This window comes from Oxyura jamaicensis, chromosome 1 (assembly GCF_011077185.1).
Source record: "Oxyura jamaicensis isolate SHBP4307 breed ruddy duck chromosome 1, BPBGC_Ojam_1.0, whole genome shotgun sequence".
Lineage (NCBI taxonomy): Eukaryota > Metazoa > Chordata > Aves > Anseriformes > Anatidae > Oxyura > Oxyura jamaicensis.
In genome coordinates, this window is record NC_048893.1 from 123,510,382 (window position 1) to 123,529,989 (window position 19,608).

General features: G+C 45.5%; 1 protein-coding gene across 5 annotated transcripts in view; it reads left to right on the forward strand.

Annotated features, from left to right (window-relative positions):
* The first annotated feature begins 989 nt into the window (after window positions 1-989).
* Window positions 990-19,608, forward strand: part of SH3KBP1 (SH3 domain containing kinase binding protein 1) — a 222,977-nt gene continuing 204,358 nt past the window's right edge. For 2 of the 5 annotated variants that reach the window (XM_035321155.1, XM_035321408.1), the window contains exon 1: window positions 991-1,512. In XM_035321155.1, the coding sequence (XP_035177046.1) occupies window positions 1,509-1,512 (4 nt within the window). In that variant the 5' untranslated portion in view covers window positions 991-1,508. Of the gene's footprint in view, window positions 1,513-19,608 lie in introns of all 5 variants that reach the window. The other 3 variants (XM_035321238.1, XR_004749331.1, XM_035321302.1) reach the window with 3 other exon arrangements.

Below are 19,608 nucleotides of genomic sequence, written 5' to 3' on the forward strand. Positions count from 1 at the left end.
TTTCCGTGGAAGTCCGAACTGGAGGCTGTCTAAACCTGTATCAAACCTCTATTCCATTGTATTCCTTTTCATAGCTGAACTTGCCTTTTTTTGTTGGTGTTTTTCTCTAAAGTTTTTAAATTGAGTATACTTCATCGAGGCTTTATGGTATCACAATAACTAGATTTTTGTAAAGGATAAGAATGGAAGCCAAGCTGCTGGAGCATATGAATCAGTTCCGATGTCCCATCTTGCTACAGCAGATGAAACAGTAAGTTAAAATGCAGTTTTCCTAGCTGTGGGGGAAAAAAAAAATAAATAAAAAAAATTATCAATCACGAAGAAATCTGTAAATATTTAAGGTTCTTATCAGTGAAACTCGGTTATTTTTTTTTCCTCCCAAACAGTTCTCCATTACCATAGTTCAAAAAACGTGGATGCCCATGCCCAAGGAGTCCCTGACTTCTTCTCCCTTGGGCCTTTCTCAGCCCCAAAAGCCTTCTCTCCAGCCGCGCTCCCTGGGGTGGGGCAGGGGAAGGCGCTTACCTTCCCGACGCCCTTCTCTCCGTACCCCCATCACCTGCCTGGGCTTGGTACAGCTCCCTTGGCTTAACCTTTCGCTACTACTGAACGCGGGGAGCTGTCACCTGCGCCTTGCAGCACTTCAGCCTTTGCCCTGCTCCCGCCGCCTCTCGCGTTCCCCCCGCGGCTCCTGCAAAGCCCCGGCAGCCGCTCCGGGGCGAGCACAGCCCCGAGAAGCAGCCGCTCTTTATCTGTTTATCTTCCTCCCTCCCTTCCTTCCTTCCTCCCCGGCCCCCAGCCCGCCCAGGGGCCCTCCACGGCTGTGAGGGGCACCTGTGGCGGCGGGGAGCGGCCTGCAGCAGCGGGGCTGCCCGGGGACCCTTCCCTTCCCTCCCTTCTCCGCCCTGCCCTGCCCTGCCCCGCCGGGCCCGGCCCCGCGGCCTGCCCCGTCCCTCCCTCGCTCCCTCCCGGCGGCTCTGGCGCAGTCTCGCGACACTTCCCGCAGCGCCCAGCCGAGCTGTGCCGAGCCGAGCCGCTCCGGTAGCGGCAGCAGCGGCAGCACCGCCACCGGCGGCAGCGGGCAGAGCCCCCCCCGTGCGAGCCGCCCACCCCCGCGGCTCCCCGGCAGGCGCCCGGGCTCGGCCGCGCTCTGTCCCCGCCTCGCTCCGCCCGGCAGCGGGGAGCCCAGGTGGCTGACGGCTGAGCCCCTTCCCTCGCCTGGTTTTATTTTTTCTTTTATATATATATATATTTTATTTAAAAAATTTTTTTAGCCTCCTCTCCCTCCCCGCGAACACGCATGCCGAGGGCGGCGGGACGCGACACGCAGCCCGGCTGCGGCGGGCGCTGAGCTGCGGGCGGAGGGAGCGGCGGGCGAGCAGGGAGGGGGCCGCGCTGTCAGCAGCAGCAGCACCGCCGCCACCAGCACCGCCAGCAGCAGCCGCCTCTTCCCCCTTCCGCCGCCCCAAACTTTCGGCCTGCCTCCGGCGCTGCCCGGCTCCACATCAATGGGTGAGTCTGGGCCGGGGGCAGGAGCCGGCGGGGTGAGGCTGCCCCCGGCCGCCTCGTGGCTCCGAACTTCTCCCCCCCTCCCCCGGCTCGCTGCTCGCGTGTGGCAGCCGCGGGGCTCGGGGGGCTGGGACCGCGACCTGTGCGAGCCGGGCCGGGCTGCCCCGGTGCTGCCGGCGGGGAGCGTCGTTGGGGCCGTTGAGGGGTCGGTTGTGGGGCCGTTAGGGCCGTTGTGGGGTCGGCGGTTGGGCGGGGGGCGGTGGGTCGCGGCAGGCGCTGCCCGTGAGGTGGCTCCCGCGGGCTGCGTGAGGCGGCTCCGCCCGGGGCGGGCAGCGGCCGCTACCTGGGCGGCGAGGGAGGGAGAGGAGGCAGCGGGGGGGCCGGGCCCGAAGGGGCCGCGTCGTGCCCGGCTGAGGAGCCGGGGTGAGGCGAAGTGGCGGTGCCAGGCGCGGGCTGGCACCCCCGGGCCGGTGCAGCCTGAGGGCAGCGTCGCTGAAGGGGCTGGATATAACGCGTTGTGTGGGCAGACATCTTACGGCGTGTTACCTGCTGTCACGCCGGGAGGAGAGGGGGGAAATTATTCCTCTCTTTGTTCCTGGGGAGGTCAGCCCGACAGGTGCCCCCCCCCCCCCAGCGATGCGTAGCTGTCGCACCTGCACGCCGCAAGACGAAGTGCTGCCTTTTTGCCATTGACTTCCACCGGGTGCTCGGGTCCAGGCTGAAAGGCGTCCAGGCATACACAAATCGCTCAGCTCCATCCATCCGAGCCACCTCCGAGGCTGCCACGTTTAATCGGGTGCACGTAGAAGGCTCTGTTAGGCTTGGAGCGCTTGCGAGGTAACGCTGCTCCGAGCTCTGACAGGGCTTGAGACACAGCGAGGTGGCTGGTTGGAGCTGAGGGATGGAGCGAAATCTCTCGTCAGTATAGCGTGCCACAGGCAGTCAAGTTTTGCCATATCGTTTTCGTTTTCCTGCCCTCTCAGGGCATGCTTTTTGGTTCTTAACTTCGTATTGTGACGCAAGAAGACTCTTCAGATCCGTAGTGCAAATATTACCTTTTTTTTTTTAATCTTTGTGGTGTGCAAGATCAGGGAAAGCGATAAAGTAGCAGCGTAGTAACTTGCTTTGCTAGAGCCCTTGAAAGCTTTTTGAACGCTCCAACTTGGCAGTGCAGGCCGTCTTTTTTTCTTTATTCCTCTCTTCCTCTCGCCCCCACAGACAGGCCACGATCGTACACATCTGGCTTCTTTAACGCTCATTTTGATAATGACTTTCCCAACTCAGTGTAATTCAGCCAGACCTCTCCTCACAAAAATAGAGGGGAGAGAAGGTAGGCTTGCATTGTTCGTATTGGCAGAGTGTGATTCTCGTAGCTTAAAAAACGAATGGAAAAATTGCATCAGGAAGTGAAGATCTGAGCAGTATGAAAGTGAAGGCTTTCTAGGAGCTACCAAATGAAAGCAGAGTTTTATTTGAACATTTTTAGCATTGTTTGCATTTTTCAAAGATACTTAGATGCAGAAAAGAATAGGTGAATTCTTTATACGTACGACACTATTGAGATTCCCTAATCTTTTGTTTTTGAGCTACTTGCATGCCTCACATTTAAATCATTTATATTTTCTGTATGGCACTGCATGTAGCTGATATTCTAAGCCTGTGTATGTGTATAGATGTGTGTATTACACATGTGCATATTAGAGTTCAGTGTGTGGCCCCAAGCTTTTTTGCAGCTCGTACCCCAAGCCTTAGAAGAAATATAGATTTATTGATGTTTCTTGAGCTCTTTAATGACATTATAGTTGGAATATCTTAATGTAATTCAATTCCCATTTGGAATGGGCTTGTCAGCAGAGCTGAGTGAATTAATGGAGGTAGTTCCTGAAACTTAAAAGAGTGTCAAGACAAAGATGTTAAAAGTAATTGTGGATACGGTGAAGCATGCTCAGTCCCCTTCCTTAAATATCTGAGAATTGAAGAGGTGGTGTGGATGTGCTTGTGAGGTTTTTGTTTGTTTGTTTATAAGAATTACATGTGGTTAGGAAACTCCTCAGTCCCATTTGCAAGAGCTTTGTATGCTCGTGTATCAGACTGCCCTCCTGAAGCTGGAGATCCAAAGAACAAAGTAAGAGCAAGGTATAGTAGCTACACAGGGAAAAAAGGGTTTGGAGCATCCTACTTATTAAATTTAGAAAACGTAAGGGTACAATATGATTGCAGAAAGCAGCGTTCAGCTGGCGACCTCCCCAAGCAGCTGATGTGCAGCTCCTTGTGTCAGTCGAGACACACCTTCCAGCCTCTGCAGTAAACGAAGATCCTTTTTTCTGCTACGCTGTCTTTGCTCATTTTTGAGCCAGCTTTGTGCATTCAGTGGGCTGGGGGTCCTGTGCAATGATACAGCCGTGGGGCTAAGCTGAAGTCTTCATCACAGTGCTTGTGCAAATACCAGTTTACAGATCACTTCCGTCATCAAACTTCTGAAGGATTCGCTTTGTAGCTTTTGTGATTATTTTTTTTGTTAGCATTGCTTCTTTTAATATTTTTCAAGGTATTTTTAAAGCTTTTCCACCGGGAGGGGGGGAAGCGAGGATAGGTTGCTTTTGTTTATGTGGAGTCACCATGGTTAGAGGTTTAGATCCAGTCTTGCGCCCTTTGAACCAGTTACGTTACTAATACTGGCAGACGACTCTTGTGCGTGGGAATGACGTAGTGGTTGAGAAAGATGCTTTGCTGTGAAATACCACAGCTAGTCTGTACACAGCGAAGGAATGTTACACCAAGAAGTAATAGGAAAAAATGGATCTGTGTGAGAGCCTGACTAATCTGTACTAGTCACAACACCTGTTCTAGTTGTAATCTCTTCCTAACTCTGTTTTTCTCCTGTCCAAATTCTCCTCTATCCCCTGCCCTCAAGCTCTGCCCTGCTTCCCTCATAACCCGCTACCATGGTGTGTCTTTCCCCTCTGCTTCTTTCCACATTGCAGACAGCCCACTTCCTCTTTCTCCCTCTCCTACCAAAGCATCAATAGAGGGAGCACTCTGAGCACATTTCCTGTGTGGGGGGCCACGCTGACCTCCAGCAAGCAAGAGCTGCTCTTGAAATAAAACTTGTTCCTGGCCCTGTGGTGCATCCTGGAGAAAGCTCGCTGCAGGGGGGAGCATGGGGAGTTCAGCTGGTAAGCTCCAACAACTCCACTGTCCTGGGTAAAAAGAAGCGTTTTTGAGGCTTGAGCTCAGCAGAATTTGTGTTAGTGGCACGCGGAAGGTGGTAGGTGTGTCTGTGGTTCTTCACTGCTCCTCGGCAAGTTTTCAGCTTCCTCTTCAAGACGTTGGAGCTTTTGGAGCCTTTCAGCGAAATGGCTACAAGACATTTCTAACTGGGAGTGGCACGTGTCATTCAGTAACGTCATCCTTCAGAACAATCGAACAATTTCAGCTGAACAAGGAAAAATCATATGGAAGATGATTAGCATGAGTTTTTTCACTTTGAGACTTATTAATGAGGTTGTAAGCAGCTCTTAAAAGGCTTTCTATGGGAAATGTTGTATGAAAACCTTACTCAACCTGTAGAAAGTCTTTATTCTCCTCCTCATATGGGATGTCACTCATTTTAATTCTTTTTTTTTGGTGGTGGTAGGTTCCTTTCTGATGGTGCTGTTGCCTTGGAGCTTCTCAAAATTGGATTTTCAGTTGTTTGGTAACAACGTTTATACAGCCTGTGAATGTCTTCGGGGTCAGAGTTCAAGTGGGGTTTTCATGATCTGATAAAATATTTTTAGTAACCTACATGAAATTTTCTACAAAAATCGCTGGCATAAAGCTTTTTTTTCACCCTGGAAATCAAGAGACTATGGCTTTTAAGTCATAAAAGCTTATCGGGACTGCCTTCTGAATGGATCGAGATAGGGGTGTGAAATCAAGGAATATAAAATCCATATACATATATGTGTATGTAGAAGATTATGGAAATAATTTCTGATTTTACAGTCTTTTATGTATGCTGGCATCGCTTCTGCATGCCCTTTTCAAGGAGCTCACCTTTTTGCAGAGTTTCCATCATAGTTATTCATATTCAGTGTTGCTTTTAGATGAGAAAGAGCGAAAAAGAGGAGCGTACTTCAGATATTTCCCGTTTCTTAAAAGAGCAGAATTCTTCTTCCTCTTGTTGTTAATGAAAGATGCCTAAGTAGAGAATTATGGCAAAGCTATTAGAAAACTCATGTTTTTCTGCCCAGGTATAAGGAAATGTATGCTAAAATTAGCACACTTTCTTGATAAGCAGACTTATTTTGATATTAATGCTGAGTGCATGCATGTTTCTGTTTAAATGGGATACAATACATCCAATTTCATGTTATTCAGACTTCTTCTTTTGTAATTGCTACTCGCTGGATGTTATAGGCGTTTTTTTTTGAGAATGCTGCTGGCTGGTAATCACTCTACCAGCAGCGTATCAGAATTCATATAGCAGATCAGCACTGACCTTGCGGATAATGCGTTGACTCCTTCCCCACTTGAAGGGAAGGGATGCGTGCGCTGGGAGGAGAGAGAGGAGGGTCTGGGGATGTGAAAGGAGCAGCTGAAATTCCAGGTCTGAAATGTGAGAGGTCACCCAAGTGCTGAAAGCAGGTTAGCCCTGATGGGATCAAGGGAGGGCAAACAGCTGCAGAGATGGTGTCTGTTTTGCCTCTGACACCGCTGTTACAGAGCAAACTCTTCAGAAATTATGGTGGGTTTTTGTATGGTTCTTACCTTTTTTTCTTTAATTATTAAAATCACAGCGTACAAAATCCTGGACTAAAGAGCGGATGTTTTCCCTGGATGCAAAAGCAGGAGGTAGCTGTAGGGCATATCTACATTCTGCACGCTGAGGAATGATGAAAGAATATATTAGGGGGAGGGGAGTGAGAGAGGAGGTGAGTATCAAGATTCACTAATTCAGCTAATATAGAAGTAATTGCTGACACTCTGCTTCATGTAGAGAGGAAACACGACAAAAGCTCTAAGTCTCTACGTGTGAGAGAATATTCTGTACTGCAGTTCAGCAGCCATGGATTGTATCAGCAAATGGAGTTGGCTTTTCCCCCTTTTTTATTACTGCTAAGTGAGAAGCATCAGTGGAAACCAAATCTGGAGAGTGCAATGGTAATGCCTACTTAAAAGCTCCACAGCAAGATGACTGTTGTGATGTCTCAGCTGTGCTTTGTTCCTAACTTTGCCTTAGAGAAAGGAGTGTCCTGCATGGTGAGGGGTGGAGGGGGAAAGGGTGGCTTTGTTCTCACTCTTGGAGCAGTTTGTGTTCCAGTGTGGGTGCCACTGAGAATCTGTGCTTTTGTTTTGGGATGAAGACTGGTCTAGAGTTGTGGGTCAGAAATCATGTCTGTGCTGAAACAATGCTCTCTAGCTTCCAGGATAATGCGATATACAAAGCTGAGCAGTTATACACGGAAAATATCCCTAGCCTCTAATTAATCTACAGTGGCAGCGTAAAGAGGTGCATTTTGAGCTCTGTCATTGAGTTTCATTAAAAGTATTGCAGAGAAGGAAAAAGTTTCAGTCTGTCTTTATTTCTTCCTTGCTCTTTCATCCTGTGCAGCTTAATCGCTCCTGATGATTGAAACTAGCTCACACCAGAACCAGCGTAAGTCTGTTCATTTATGAGGAGACCAAAGGCAGCACCGGTGTGCAGCTGCCCTGGGGACCAACGCTTTTTCAGAAATGCCCATAGAGACTGGTTGCATGTGTTACAAGTCAAGGCACAACTTGATCTGCCAATATTTAATTGGCTTTCAGTGGTCACCCCACTCTTCTCTAAAAATTGTTTGGTGTCCCTTAAGAAATTTCTAATAAGTGAATTTGTGACCTGCCTTTTTAAAAACCAGGAAAATAAAAATCCCTACAACACAGTGTGTCCTCTTCTCACAGCTTCCAGGAAATTCCTTGTTAATTTACAGAGCAACACGTTGGTGCTTGGTATTGATAATGAGATCTCAAACCAAACACGTACAGAAATAATATCAGGGTGTCCTGCTGGTTTGGTTTGGTTTGGTTTTGTGGGAAGGAGGTCTTGGGGGGCAGCACAACTGCTGGGGCTTTTCTGTGCTGTGTCAATGTACCAGTATCAGCCTGACTCTCTGTCTTTGTAGCTCTGCCTTTCCACATAGTTACATTTATAAAAGCAGTAGTTAATGGGAGCAGAAGTATTAGAATATTACCACTTGCGTACAGAACTTTGCATTTTGGAGCCAAATGTGAAACCATTCATTGAAAGCCCTCATCTTGGGTTTAAATCAAATATGTCATCTATCTGTGGTTGCTGATTCATCCTCACCGCTGGAAAGAAACATTTTTTAATCCTCTGCTATCTTGGCAGGAGATTTTTTTTTTTCTGTGATGGGCTTCTGCAGCACTGCAAATTTGCCGTCCTTGTGACAGATATAAAACTGACTAGCAGTGAAACAGCTTAATTTTTCAGTGTTTTTCTCATTACTGCTGCTCTTTCTGTGAGGTCTCCTGGAGCTGCTAATGCTCATCTGTCTGCTTCCCAGTGTACAAGGACACACCAGCAATAACGAAGTGCACTCAGAAAAATATGCCTTTAGTTTGGGATTTCATCATGAAAAGACTTTTAAAAAAAACTTTCTGGTATCATTGTTTCCAAATGTAAGGATTGCTGACTTGTTTCAGAAGAGTGGTGATGCTGATTTATATGCAAGGATTTGAAGGTTTTATGGGTGATTGATGACCTGGATGCTTTTCTTTTTCATCAGTTATTTCTTGTGAACGTGTGCTGATTATCATCAACGGTTTTATGGAGAAATATCCCATCAGGACCTTTCACTCTAGGCAAGACCGTGTTAGTTTCCTACTAATCTGGACGCTCTGTTCCAGCTAGATGGCAGAACCAGAGCTTGGCGAGTGGAAATGGCCAACTTCCCTGCTTAGATAGCAGATTAAAACAAATGACCCCCCTCCAAAACAAAACAGGAGCCCTGAGATGCTACCTGCCACAACAAAACAAACAGCAAAACAAAAACCCAAACCCCACAAAACCAAAGAAGAACCTAGCTTTGCTCCCATTAGCATTTAAATGACTGGGCAAAGGGAGGGGAAGGATAAACGCGTACAGAAAGTGATGCCCTCTAGTCAAAGCTAGGCTTGGGAAGCCTCGCCGTGAGTGCGTGATAAAACAGTTTGTGGCAACAGATCTTTCTGACCACCTGGGAGTGAGCACCAGTACTCCATGCAGGAAATGGTCCTACTAACTGGGGAAAAAATCACGCCAGTTTTCCCATCTGAAGTGCAAAGGCTGCCTGCTAGCAAGAAACGTGTGCAACTTCACTGCTGGTATAATGGTGTTTTAAATTCCGCTTCCAGAAGAGTACAGAGGATCACAGCTTAAGTTGTCTGTACGTTTGTGAGCACTCCTGACATTAAAAATGTATATCTTTTTATTTATAGGCTGGAACACACTGTATTTTTTCCCCAAGAAAACAAAGCTGCCAACATTTGTTGAGAGCACCGAGTTGGCAGCTTACAAACTTTGCTTCTTTCCACTTGTATTTTTGGATTGCTTCTGGGAAAGAAACGGTTAATCAGTATGTAACCTTGAAATCTGCAGTTGGTTCAGGCTTCACTCAATTCAATTTCAATGTCAAAATACTTCACCGGCTCTGACTAGTAGAGTCCAATGGCTTTGATATTTCTGTGCCTTTGCTGTGGTTTTACTTAATGAAATAGGTAACCCATAACTTTGATCATGTTTTCAGATTCTAAGTGATTTGCTGTCCCGAGTCGATCAATGAATTAGTTCAGCTGGTTTCACAGCTAGTTGCTGTGGTCTTAATGCTGGAACCGTGCTCTTTGTCATTACTTTTATTGATAACTGGAATAACAGGTAATTTTTCAAGTGACACCGAACTCAAACTTTCAGTGGACTTGGTTGGACATTAACTGCTTAGCTTACACATCTTACCAGCTCCTCAGCAGCTTTCTTGTTTGTGCACCCGTCGGGGAGTCTTGCTGGTTGCACTGAGCAGTGCTTTCTGTACAGAACCGCTCCGACTTCGTAGGGGCAGCATGTATTTAATAGAGGCACTTTGGGGTAAAGTTCACCCAGTTTGGTTAGCTGCTATTTTACTAATGGGAGGTCTTAATGCAGCAGGAAAAAAGTACTTTCTGTGCCTGCTTCCGTGCTTGACTTGGTGCTGCTGAAAGATTGAACTTGATCCTTGTGTGACAGAGAAAAAGAAGTACTGTTGAAGAGGGGGCTAATTTGGAGAAGTAAGATCAGCTCTTCCAGATGCAAGAAACAACCTTCAGACTAGGCAGGACTCTTACTGCTACTGTTGCTGTCTTCACCTGTTACATTTTTTTCTAATATTCATCTGCTTGAACAGCTGCTGTTCATGGCCACTCTGGCAAATGGTCTCTTGTAAAATGGGAAATCTCTGTTTTCTTTGAAACTTTATTAACTCCCTTGTAACTGCTGATCATTACATTCCTCAAATCTTCCTTTATCTACCTGCACTTAAAACCAGCTGAATTACTTCTGTCACTTTTACTCTAACCACCGGGGTCAACTCGAATGCTCTTTCCTTTTGTCACTCCCGCAGCATTTCGGAACTGCTTGCTTTGATTTACATTAAGCATGCTGCTTATTTAGAAGACTCCAATTTTTGTGTGTGAAGCACCTATAAATTAGCTTTTGATTAGCTGACACCTCAATTGACTGTAGTTCATGGCAGATTAAGATAAATGGTTAACAAAGATGCCATCTAGTTCATGATGAACTACCACCTGCCAATTCAAAGCTGTCTGCACTGATTTTGGCATTGTGAGAGAGATTTTAATGCCTGTTCCTCTGCAATGTAATTGAGTTTTCTGCATAAGAAACTTCCTCCCGTGAGTTTGTGGCTCCCTCACCTCATTCTGTCAGAAAGCAGTTTCTCCTCTTCCTGTCACTTCCAGAAGTGCATTTATGCTCCTTTGTAAATTTTTAATATATATTTTTAATAAATCCACTTCCCTGTTCCCAACCTATTTCTCAGGAAAGATGCTCTTCATCCATTATTTTATTTCTTTCCAGGTATCTGATGCTCCCTCATCTTTTCATACAGTCTTCCTTCAAATTCATCTGTTCTTTCATCTGCCTTTCAAGTGCACTACTTCCCTTTTTCAGAAACTTTCCTAAATAGCTTCATAGTCCTAAAACTCCCCATATTAAGAAGCAAAGATCCTACAGAACTTTGATGACGATCAGTTGTGGAATGCAGGTAATTGTGGGTGTTCCTGTACTAATTTTATTTCAGAATTAGGAAGACAAGCAACCTTCAGCTGATGTCCTGTGAATACCGTATCGGGAAGGAGAGGGACTGGCTATGTGTTAGAGACCGTTGCTGTAGTCTGCTGAGTTTCTTCAGAGTCAGAAATGGTCCCCTGGAAGCTAAACACCAATTCCTGTTGCACACCGTGTTTGCCAGCCACCTTTTTGATACTGTCTGATGCAGAGGGATTAAGTAAACTGATGAAAGAGTTTGTGGTGTGTGGAGAAGAACATGTCATAGAAATCGGCGAAGGCAAGTGCTGAAGTTCTGATGCCTCTGAATTTGAAGAACTTAAAAGCAGGATGTTGCTATTTTAAATAGAATTTCAGTTCCTGTCTGTTTGAGTCTGGCAGTGTCTTGCTCAAACACCAAAAGCAAGGAGTTGAAGTCAGTGCAGGATTACTGGGCAAAGAGATGTGAAATGCAAGAAGTGCCCTTTGCTGCTTTAGATCCTCTGAAGTGTAGCATTGGTTTTAGTGTCCAGTTTCCTTAGCTCCAAGAGCTTGGGTCATTACAAACCAGGGAAGGTCACCAGCGATTTCTCAAATGGGAAGAACTCAGGAACCTTTTTCATGGGTGAGGGAGAAGTAGACTTTTCTGCTAGCCTTAAAAGAAGTGGTTAAGGTAGATAATACTCAGTGTCAGTGCTATCTCTGTCTGCTCAAGTTCTCTTGGCGGCACAGCTGTAAGCTGCCTGCTGCCTCCTGGGTGCTGCAGAAAGATTTGGTGCCAGCGTTCAAAGAGGTTTTACTCGTCTTGAGTAGACCTCTTATTGTAGCTTCCTTGACAGCGTGCTTTGTTTTATTCCAGACAGTGCCAGTGCTGGTAACTGGTGGCGGATGGGAGGAGGAGGTTGTCAGCAGAACAGTTGCTTGTCAAACAATAGGTTTGTTGCCTCTGTTTATGTTTACTCCGGTTCCATAGAGCTCCGTCCTGCGGCTTTCTCCGCTTTGTCCCTGCGTCCTGGACACGGCGATAGGCTCCTCTGCCTAAATGCTGGCTATTGTCTGTGCTTTCAGCCCATACTCTGCTCTGCTGAGCGTTCTTGTTCAACCAGCACACTGTGGCTTAAATTCCCTGTAGGAGCAATGCTGTCGTCAGGTCACAAGCTGTTTGTGCTTGCGATGAAAGTCGATGACAAGCTTTCAGATGTACTTGTTTGGCTTGCATCAATTTTTGCTTTCAGGATTGTTTTTCTAAGGAGAAGCTCTATGTAATATGTGCTCCTTGGGGATTTATGCTAGTCATAAGCTTGTCTTTCTTCACAATACTTATCAAGCTCAAGGAGATCTCTTAGAATTAATAGTGAATGTTTCTCCAGGTGAAGGAGACTTCTTGAGTTCTTTAACCTGCTTTTATAAGAGACCTGGGGACCTGTCTTTTACATGAAGCATAAGGTCTGCTTTCTGGAAGAATTTGCCTTGTTCAAAGTTCAGAGATTTTTCTCTATAAGAAAACTAATTTTTAATGGAAGTGCTTACTCACTCAGGCACAATTGATGCATGGGATTTTGAAAAGCTCCACTGAAGCAAAACAGAGGAGTTAATGGCTGTGATGTGGGAACATTTTAATTCAGGAGAGAAGAAAAAATAAGTTAGTTTGTGAATTACACTTACTGTGACATTCAGCAGAAATTACCTGTAGGTACTGATTTGAGCTGAGAAAACAGAGGCATTAAAGGTACCATCTAAAACTTACTTCTTCAGATTTGCATCCTGAATTCTAAAATTGAAATTGGAAAGCACAGAGTCAACACCTGTTATCTGATATGATAGGTTTATTTGCCCAAGAATCATCTGAAACTTGTGAATCCTTATATGCAATGCATTCTGCTTCTAAAACAGCATTGCTTTATTCTCAGTACTTCTGCTCTTGCTGGAGTTTGAAGGATAATAAAATAATTTGATGTAAAAAGACAAGTGGATAAGGGTTACAAACAGCAGCCTTCATTATTAATCAAGAAAAGGTATCATACTGATGTGTGGTGAAGACGCTGTTTTAATAAAATCACAGAATGTCTTGGGGTTGGAAGGGACCTTAAAGACCATCCAGTTACAATTGTCCTGCCCTGGACAGGGACACCTCCCACTAGACTGGGTTGTCCAAAGCCCCATCCAGCCTGGCCTTGAACGTTTCCAGGGATGGGCCATCCACAGCTTCTCTGGGCAGCCTGTGCCTCACCACCCTTACAGTAAAGAATTTCTTCTGAATATCTAATCTAAACTTACCCTTTCTTAGTTTAAAACCATTCCCCCTTGTCCTTTCGTTATCTGCATGAGCAAAAAGTTGTACTCCGTCTTTTTATAAGCCCACTTTAAATATTGAAAAGCTGCAGTGAGGTCTCCGTTGAGGCTTCCTTCTCTTCTTCAGGCTGAACATCCCCAGCTCTCTCAGCCCTTCTTCATAGGAGAGGTGCTCCAGCCCTCTGATCAACTTCATGGCCCTACTCTGGACCTGCTCTAACAGCCCCACATCCATTTTCTGCTGGGGGCCCCAGACTTTGATGCAGGACTCCAGGTGGGGTCCCATAAGGGCAGAGCAGAAGGACATGGTCACCTCCCTCAGCCTGCTGGTCACTCCTCTGTTGATGCAGCCCAGAAAGCCAACTGCATCCTGTGCTGCAAGTGCTCACTGCTGCCTCATGCACACTTATTGTCCACCAGCACCCCCAAGTCCTTCTCTGCAGGGCTGCTCTCACTGAGTTCTTCCCCCAGTCTGTCCTCATGTCTGGGATTGCCCCAACCCAGGTGCAGCCCCTTGCACTTGGCCTTGTTGAACCTCATTAGGCTCACATGGGCCCACATCTCCAGCCTGTCCAGGTCCCTTTGGATGGCATCCCTTCCTTCTGGTGTATCAGCTGCTCCACTCAGCTTGGGGCCATCTGCAAACTTGCTGAGGGTGCCCTCAATCCCATCATCTGTGCCATTGATGAAGATATTGAAAAGCACCAATCCCAAGACAAACCGCTGAGGGACACCACTCATCACTGGCCTCTACCTGAGCCGTTGACCACCGCTGTCTGGGTACAGCCATCAAGCCAGTTCCTTATCCACTGGATTGTCCACCGATCAAATCCATCTCTCTCCAATTTGGAGACCAGAATGTCATGTGGGACCATGTCAAAGGCCTTGCAGAAGTCCAAGTAGATGTCCAAGTAGAAGTCCAAGTCACTCCATCACAGAAGGCCACCAGATTGGTCAGACATGATTTGCCCTCGGTGAAGCCCTGCTGGCTGTCTCAGATCACCTTCATGTGCCTTGAGATTGCTTCCAGGAGGATCTGTCCCATGATCTTCCCAGACACAGAGGTGAGGCTCACAGGTCTGTAGTTCTTCAGGTCTTCCTTTCTATCCTTTTTAAGAATGTGAGTGACGTTTCCCTTTTTCCAGTCACCAGGGACTTCACCTGACTGCCAGGACTTTTCAAATATGATGGAGAGAGGCTTGACACCTACATCGGCCAGTTCCCTCAGGACCCTGGGATGCATAGCATTGGGCCCCATGGACTTGTCCCTGTTCAGTTTCATCAGGTGGTCTTGAACCTGCTCCTTGCTTGCAGTGGGAGGGACTTTGCTGCCCCAGCCCTCATGTAGAGGTGCAGGGAAACAAGATACATGGGCAGCCTGACTGGCAGGGAGGACTGAGACAAAGAAGTTTTTGAGTACCTCAGCTTTCTCCATGTCTGTTGTTATCAGTTTTCCTTCTCATTTTTTGGAGGGGAAACACTTTAACTGGCCTTTCTTGTCTGGCCAATGTACATGTAGAATCCCTTCTTGTTATTTTTTGCATTCCTTGCCAAGCTCAACTCTATTTGTGCCTTGGCTCTCCTGATCCCATCCCTGCACGTCCAGACAGCTACGATGCCTTTCATTGTCAATCAGGTAAGTAAGTGTACTGGGTCTGGCTGGGATGTTAACTGTCCCTGCAGCAGCCCACACAGTGCCATGGTCTGCACTTGGAGCTAGAACAGCACTGGTATCACACCGGTGTTGTGTCTGCTGCTGAGCAGTGCTGGCACAGCATCAGGACTCTCTCTGACCTTCCTAGGGGGTGGGCAAAAAGTGAGAAAGAAACATCACCAGGGCAGCTGACCTAACCCAGCCAAAGGGATATTCCATACCATGTGGTGTCACACTCAGCAATAAAAGGTGGAAAAAGGAAGAAGAGGGGAGGGGTGGGCTCTTTGTGCAAAAATGTCTGTCCTCCTCCCGAACACCAGCTACGTGCGTTGAGGCCCTGCATCAAGGACGTGGTCAAGCATCGCTCATTTGTGGGAAGTAGAGAGTAATTTCTTTCCTCTGCACTTCCACATAGCCTTTACTTGTTTTGTTTTGTTATTCCCTTTCCCCCTCCCTCTTCCCCTTTCCCTTTTTCCCTTTAGTTGAATTGTTTAATTAATAATATTTCCTTAATAATATATATATATATATAATATATATATATATTCTCTTTAATTAAATAATCCTTATCTCAACCCGTGAGTTGTTCTTTCCTTTCCTTCTTCCCCTCCTCATCTGAGGAGGGGGAGTGAGAGAGCGGTTGTGGTGTTCAGCTGCCTAGCACGGTAAAACCACCACAGTGAGCAAGTTAGGTGTTTTGTTTGTTTGATTATTTTTTTAGCACCTTAGATTTTTTGGTCCGCTGTTTCAGTATAATATAAAGGTTAGTGGGGATGGTTTAGTACTAGTATGTAAATCTTGTATTGGACCATAGTGGTGAGATGCAAATCACTTGTGGTCTGAGCTCATGTACTTACAGCTATGAGCCCCAGCACACACACACATATCTTTTATAGCTCTTGTAATATCTGACAATCTTGTATATGGAAGGACTATAGTAAGTGTCCTTTCATATGGCTTATAAATTATGAAACTGTTGAGGAGTTACATACACGGCCTGACCTTTCTCTGAATGCTAAGTTCTGTAGATTGAAGTATTTGGATTTACGTAAAAGAGGGTTAAAAGGAGAAAAGCTTACGTTTATTTCTCTTCTACATCAAATCCAGGTCCTCAGTGTTGTACAGTACATCTCTTTGTGACAGTTTATGTGTCAGTTTAAACATGTCACTGGTCTGTAATCTTAGTATTTTACAGGTCTAATCACAAGAGCTGCTGCTGGGATAAATATTCTGCATCTGCTGCCTTAAAAATAGTAGAATTCCATGAAACTGAGGGAGAACAACATACCTTTGAAAATATTTTGAGACAGTGTGTACAGCTGGCATTACATAGTGAAGGCTGTAACACGGTCCAAGGATTTGGGTTGTATCAAACTGTTGCTGCAAGCAATCTCTTCCTGCAGAAATTTTCACCTCCAACAGCAGAAATACCACAACAGGATGTATTTGTGCACCACTTTACACACCGGTCACTTAATCTAAACCCAACTTTATCACTACTTCAGGCAAACGTGGATAAGATGCAGAGGACTGCATCATATTCTTCCCATCCTCCTCCTGTGCAAAAAGCTTGCTGCTGTTGGCAGAGATGGGTAACAACAGTAACAGTTTAGGCTTCTATAGTGAAATACTCCAAGCTCATCTGAGATCATATTCATGATTACACATGTGCTTGTAGTCTGGTTTTAATGAGACTGGGTGAATATTGCTGTCCTAGAAGTTCTGAAATTTTGACAATTGAAATTTATGCAGTACACAATATGAAGACTGAACAAATTGTTGACCACAACCTCTTCTCATGTTACTGAGAGTTAGATGATGCTACATCAAATGACTGAAAAGGTATTTTTTCCCTGGCTTTCCAGTAAGTTTTTGTAATTTGACCTTCCACCTCAGTGCTTATCCACCAGCATTTACACACATCTAGGCAACTATGGGCCCAGAATCACCTGACAGTTATACTGGACTAGTATTTCTGCGTAATCTTAAACAGCAGATGTTTTAATGTCATCAACTTTTCTATCCTACTTATGTTGGCACATTCATTCAGTAGCAATTGTCATGAATGGTAATTTTATATATAGTTCTAGCTATACTTATGTAAGTGGAGTAGTCTATCCTCTTTTTGTTCTGAAGAAGTAAATAATGTCTTTCCTAGTTTCTCAATGATCTGAGAAATGTGATTTAGACACCATGAGTAGCATCGCTCACAAGTTTTTATTCATATGTATAATTTCAATCAAATGGGACTTATTTGTCTCTGTTTGCATGGCTTAACTCACGATTCTCCTCTCATCTCCTATTGATCCCAACAAGGGGTGTAAACTGTTGCAGACTTTGAATTATTTTTATTGATATTGGAGGAGCCGGGAACTCATGTTAAGATGATGATGTTAAATGTTTCCCTCTGAATCTAATCAGTCTTCATTTCTTCTGGATGGCTCGTTGTATTCATTAGTATCTGAGGTGAAAAAACAAGTTAGAACAAGTGAACTGACTCTCAACAAAGCTTTACCTCTAAGAAAAACCATTTACTTCAGTTACACAATCTTGTTGACAATGTGAATCAAAAGTAAGCTTGCGTGTGGATGCTGTATGTATACTGGGAGCACCTGCTGCATCTGAGAAGTACTCTGGTAGAACCGGTGAGGTAAAGGTAAAGTTAACCTCATTCAATGGCAACAGTTGGATGCTAGGAGTTTGTTGTCCAAGGCAGAAGGACCTCTTTGCTTTGTAGGACAGGATACGTTAATTTGTGCAGTATGGGTGCTTCCCAGACTGCCAGCCACATGAATGTCAGCAATGATCCATGCAATCTGTCTAAAAAGGGTTAAGGAGTCTTGGCCCCATTAATCTAACACATATTGGTAGATCTGCTGTGGAAGATAAAGAAACCTTTGGAAATGCAGGTGTGAGAGCTGCCGCTTAGAACAACTGCATTGATCGTTTCTTTCCTTGCTTACACCTTACTTGTTGTAGCTCTGATGGTCAGATGTGGTTTGACATGTTTTCCTTCATAGATACGAGTGTGACAGTAATAAGTTCAGTGAGATGCAATTATTGTGGTAGGCCTAGATAAGAAAAGCTGAATAAATCCACACCATTTATGACCTGTCTGAAATTGTTTACCAAAGAATTACGATGAGATTCATGCTTAATGTGAAAACTCCCCACATATATAGAGAAATACCAACACACTGACTTATTGTTGTTCTGTATTTACCTAACTAAACGCGAGACTTTTGTGATGAATTATGGTCATACCAAATGCCTTAACACCACAATATAAGGTATTTCCTGCCCTGCTGAGTACATTCCTTTAGAATAACTTGGCATTTTTTTTTTTGTAAAGCCTGGAACCTAGCATATGAATCCCTCTTTGAAAACAGAGAGCCAGCTCTGCTCTTTTCCTGGAGGATAGCTAGGGCTGTGTGTATGTTGGAGAGGCTTCAGCTCTGCTGCCGCCCAGAGAAGAGTCACACTAGGACAGTCCGAACCACGAGTGCACACACTATCCTCCAAGCAAGATTTGGCTGGGGTTTGCTTTTGCCTTACACCAGCTCTCCATGTAAGGCAGAGGGGGTTTCGGTGCCATGGGGTTGCCAGCGGGCGGCTCTCTGCAGCCCTCTCCCAGTGTCCTGCATGCAGGTGGCTCTTGGGAGTGTTGCTGTGCACCCAGCCATGCGAACTGCACAGCTTGTCTTCCCTCAGATGCTTCCCTTCTGTCCTTGCTGCTTCATGGCTGGCTGCAACATTGGTACTGCCAAAATGCCCGTGCAGACTTGGCAAGGGGTGTTTGTGGCCTGGAGGAGGGATGGAGCCTGGCAGGACAGGTATCTACAGGTGGCTGAGCTGAGCACCAGCAGCATTAGCCTGCTGTAGGGAGCAAGGATAGCTTGCTGAGGCTGCTTTCGACTGGAAGCCAGTTATTTCCCCGTCCTGCAAGCTAGTGAAAAGTGCCACTGATGCCTGTAGCGTAGAAAGATCCATGTGCAGTGTGACTGAGGTGGCTCCCTTCTGTGATTGCTCTGCTCTTTGTGGCTGAGTGATTCAGAGAAGATACCATTCTAGGACTATGACCTTTAGCTTCCCCCCATTGTTCTCAAAGGGTAGATATGAAAATATAATGTAAACTGAAAGCTGTGCCTTAGCAGAGGAGTTACTGTTTATCAAATAACATGGTTTTAGCCTCTTGAAGATGCAATAGTGCAGGTTTTCCTTCTAATCTTGTTTTTTCCTCCCCCTCAAGCTTTTTTTTTGTTTGTTTCCATGAAGTTGAGCCCTCACAAATAGTTTCAGCATAGATTATTATTGCTGTTGCAAAAGGAAAAAAAAATGGTCAAAATTTGGAATTCATTTTTCAATAAAATTATGGTTCTTCAGTGGTTGCTTGACATTAAACACATACAAAGTTTTTAATCGTTTTCTGACATAAATGTGCTACAAAACTTAAGAGCCTAAGCTTAAGCTTCTTAAAAATCCCAGTTGCCATCTACATTTAGACTGTAAAGTTAATGGTATATTATTACTATTCAGAGTTTGTAAATGGGAATAGGTGTTTCCATCCTGGTAGAGTGATGCCTCAGAGGGGCTGTTCAGTGGCTCCTTCATCCAGAATTACAGCATGTTTGAGCCTTTACAAACGAGAGATTATTTTGTTCTGCGGTAGGAGAGCCCCATGCAAACTCTGCTTCCATCCCAGATGTTAACAAACATTTAGCAATAATCATCCTCGTCACAGAGAAGTTTGAGCGTGGTGCCTGCAGCAGCTGTGATGGTTTCACATAGGAAGGACTTTAGGAGCCCAAGATGGGCATTCAGTGGTTATGCCAGCACACTCCCATTTAATCAGTGCTGTGCCCTCTGTAATAAATCC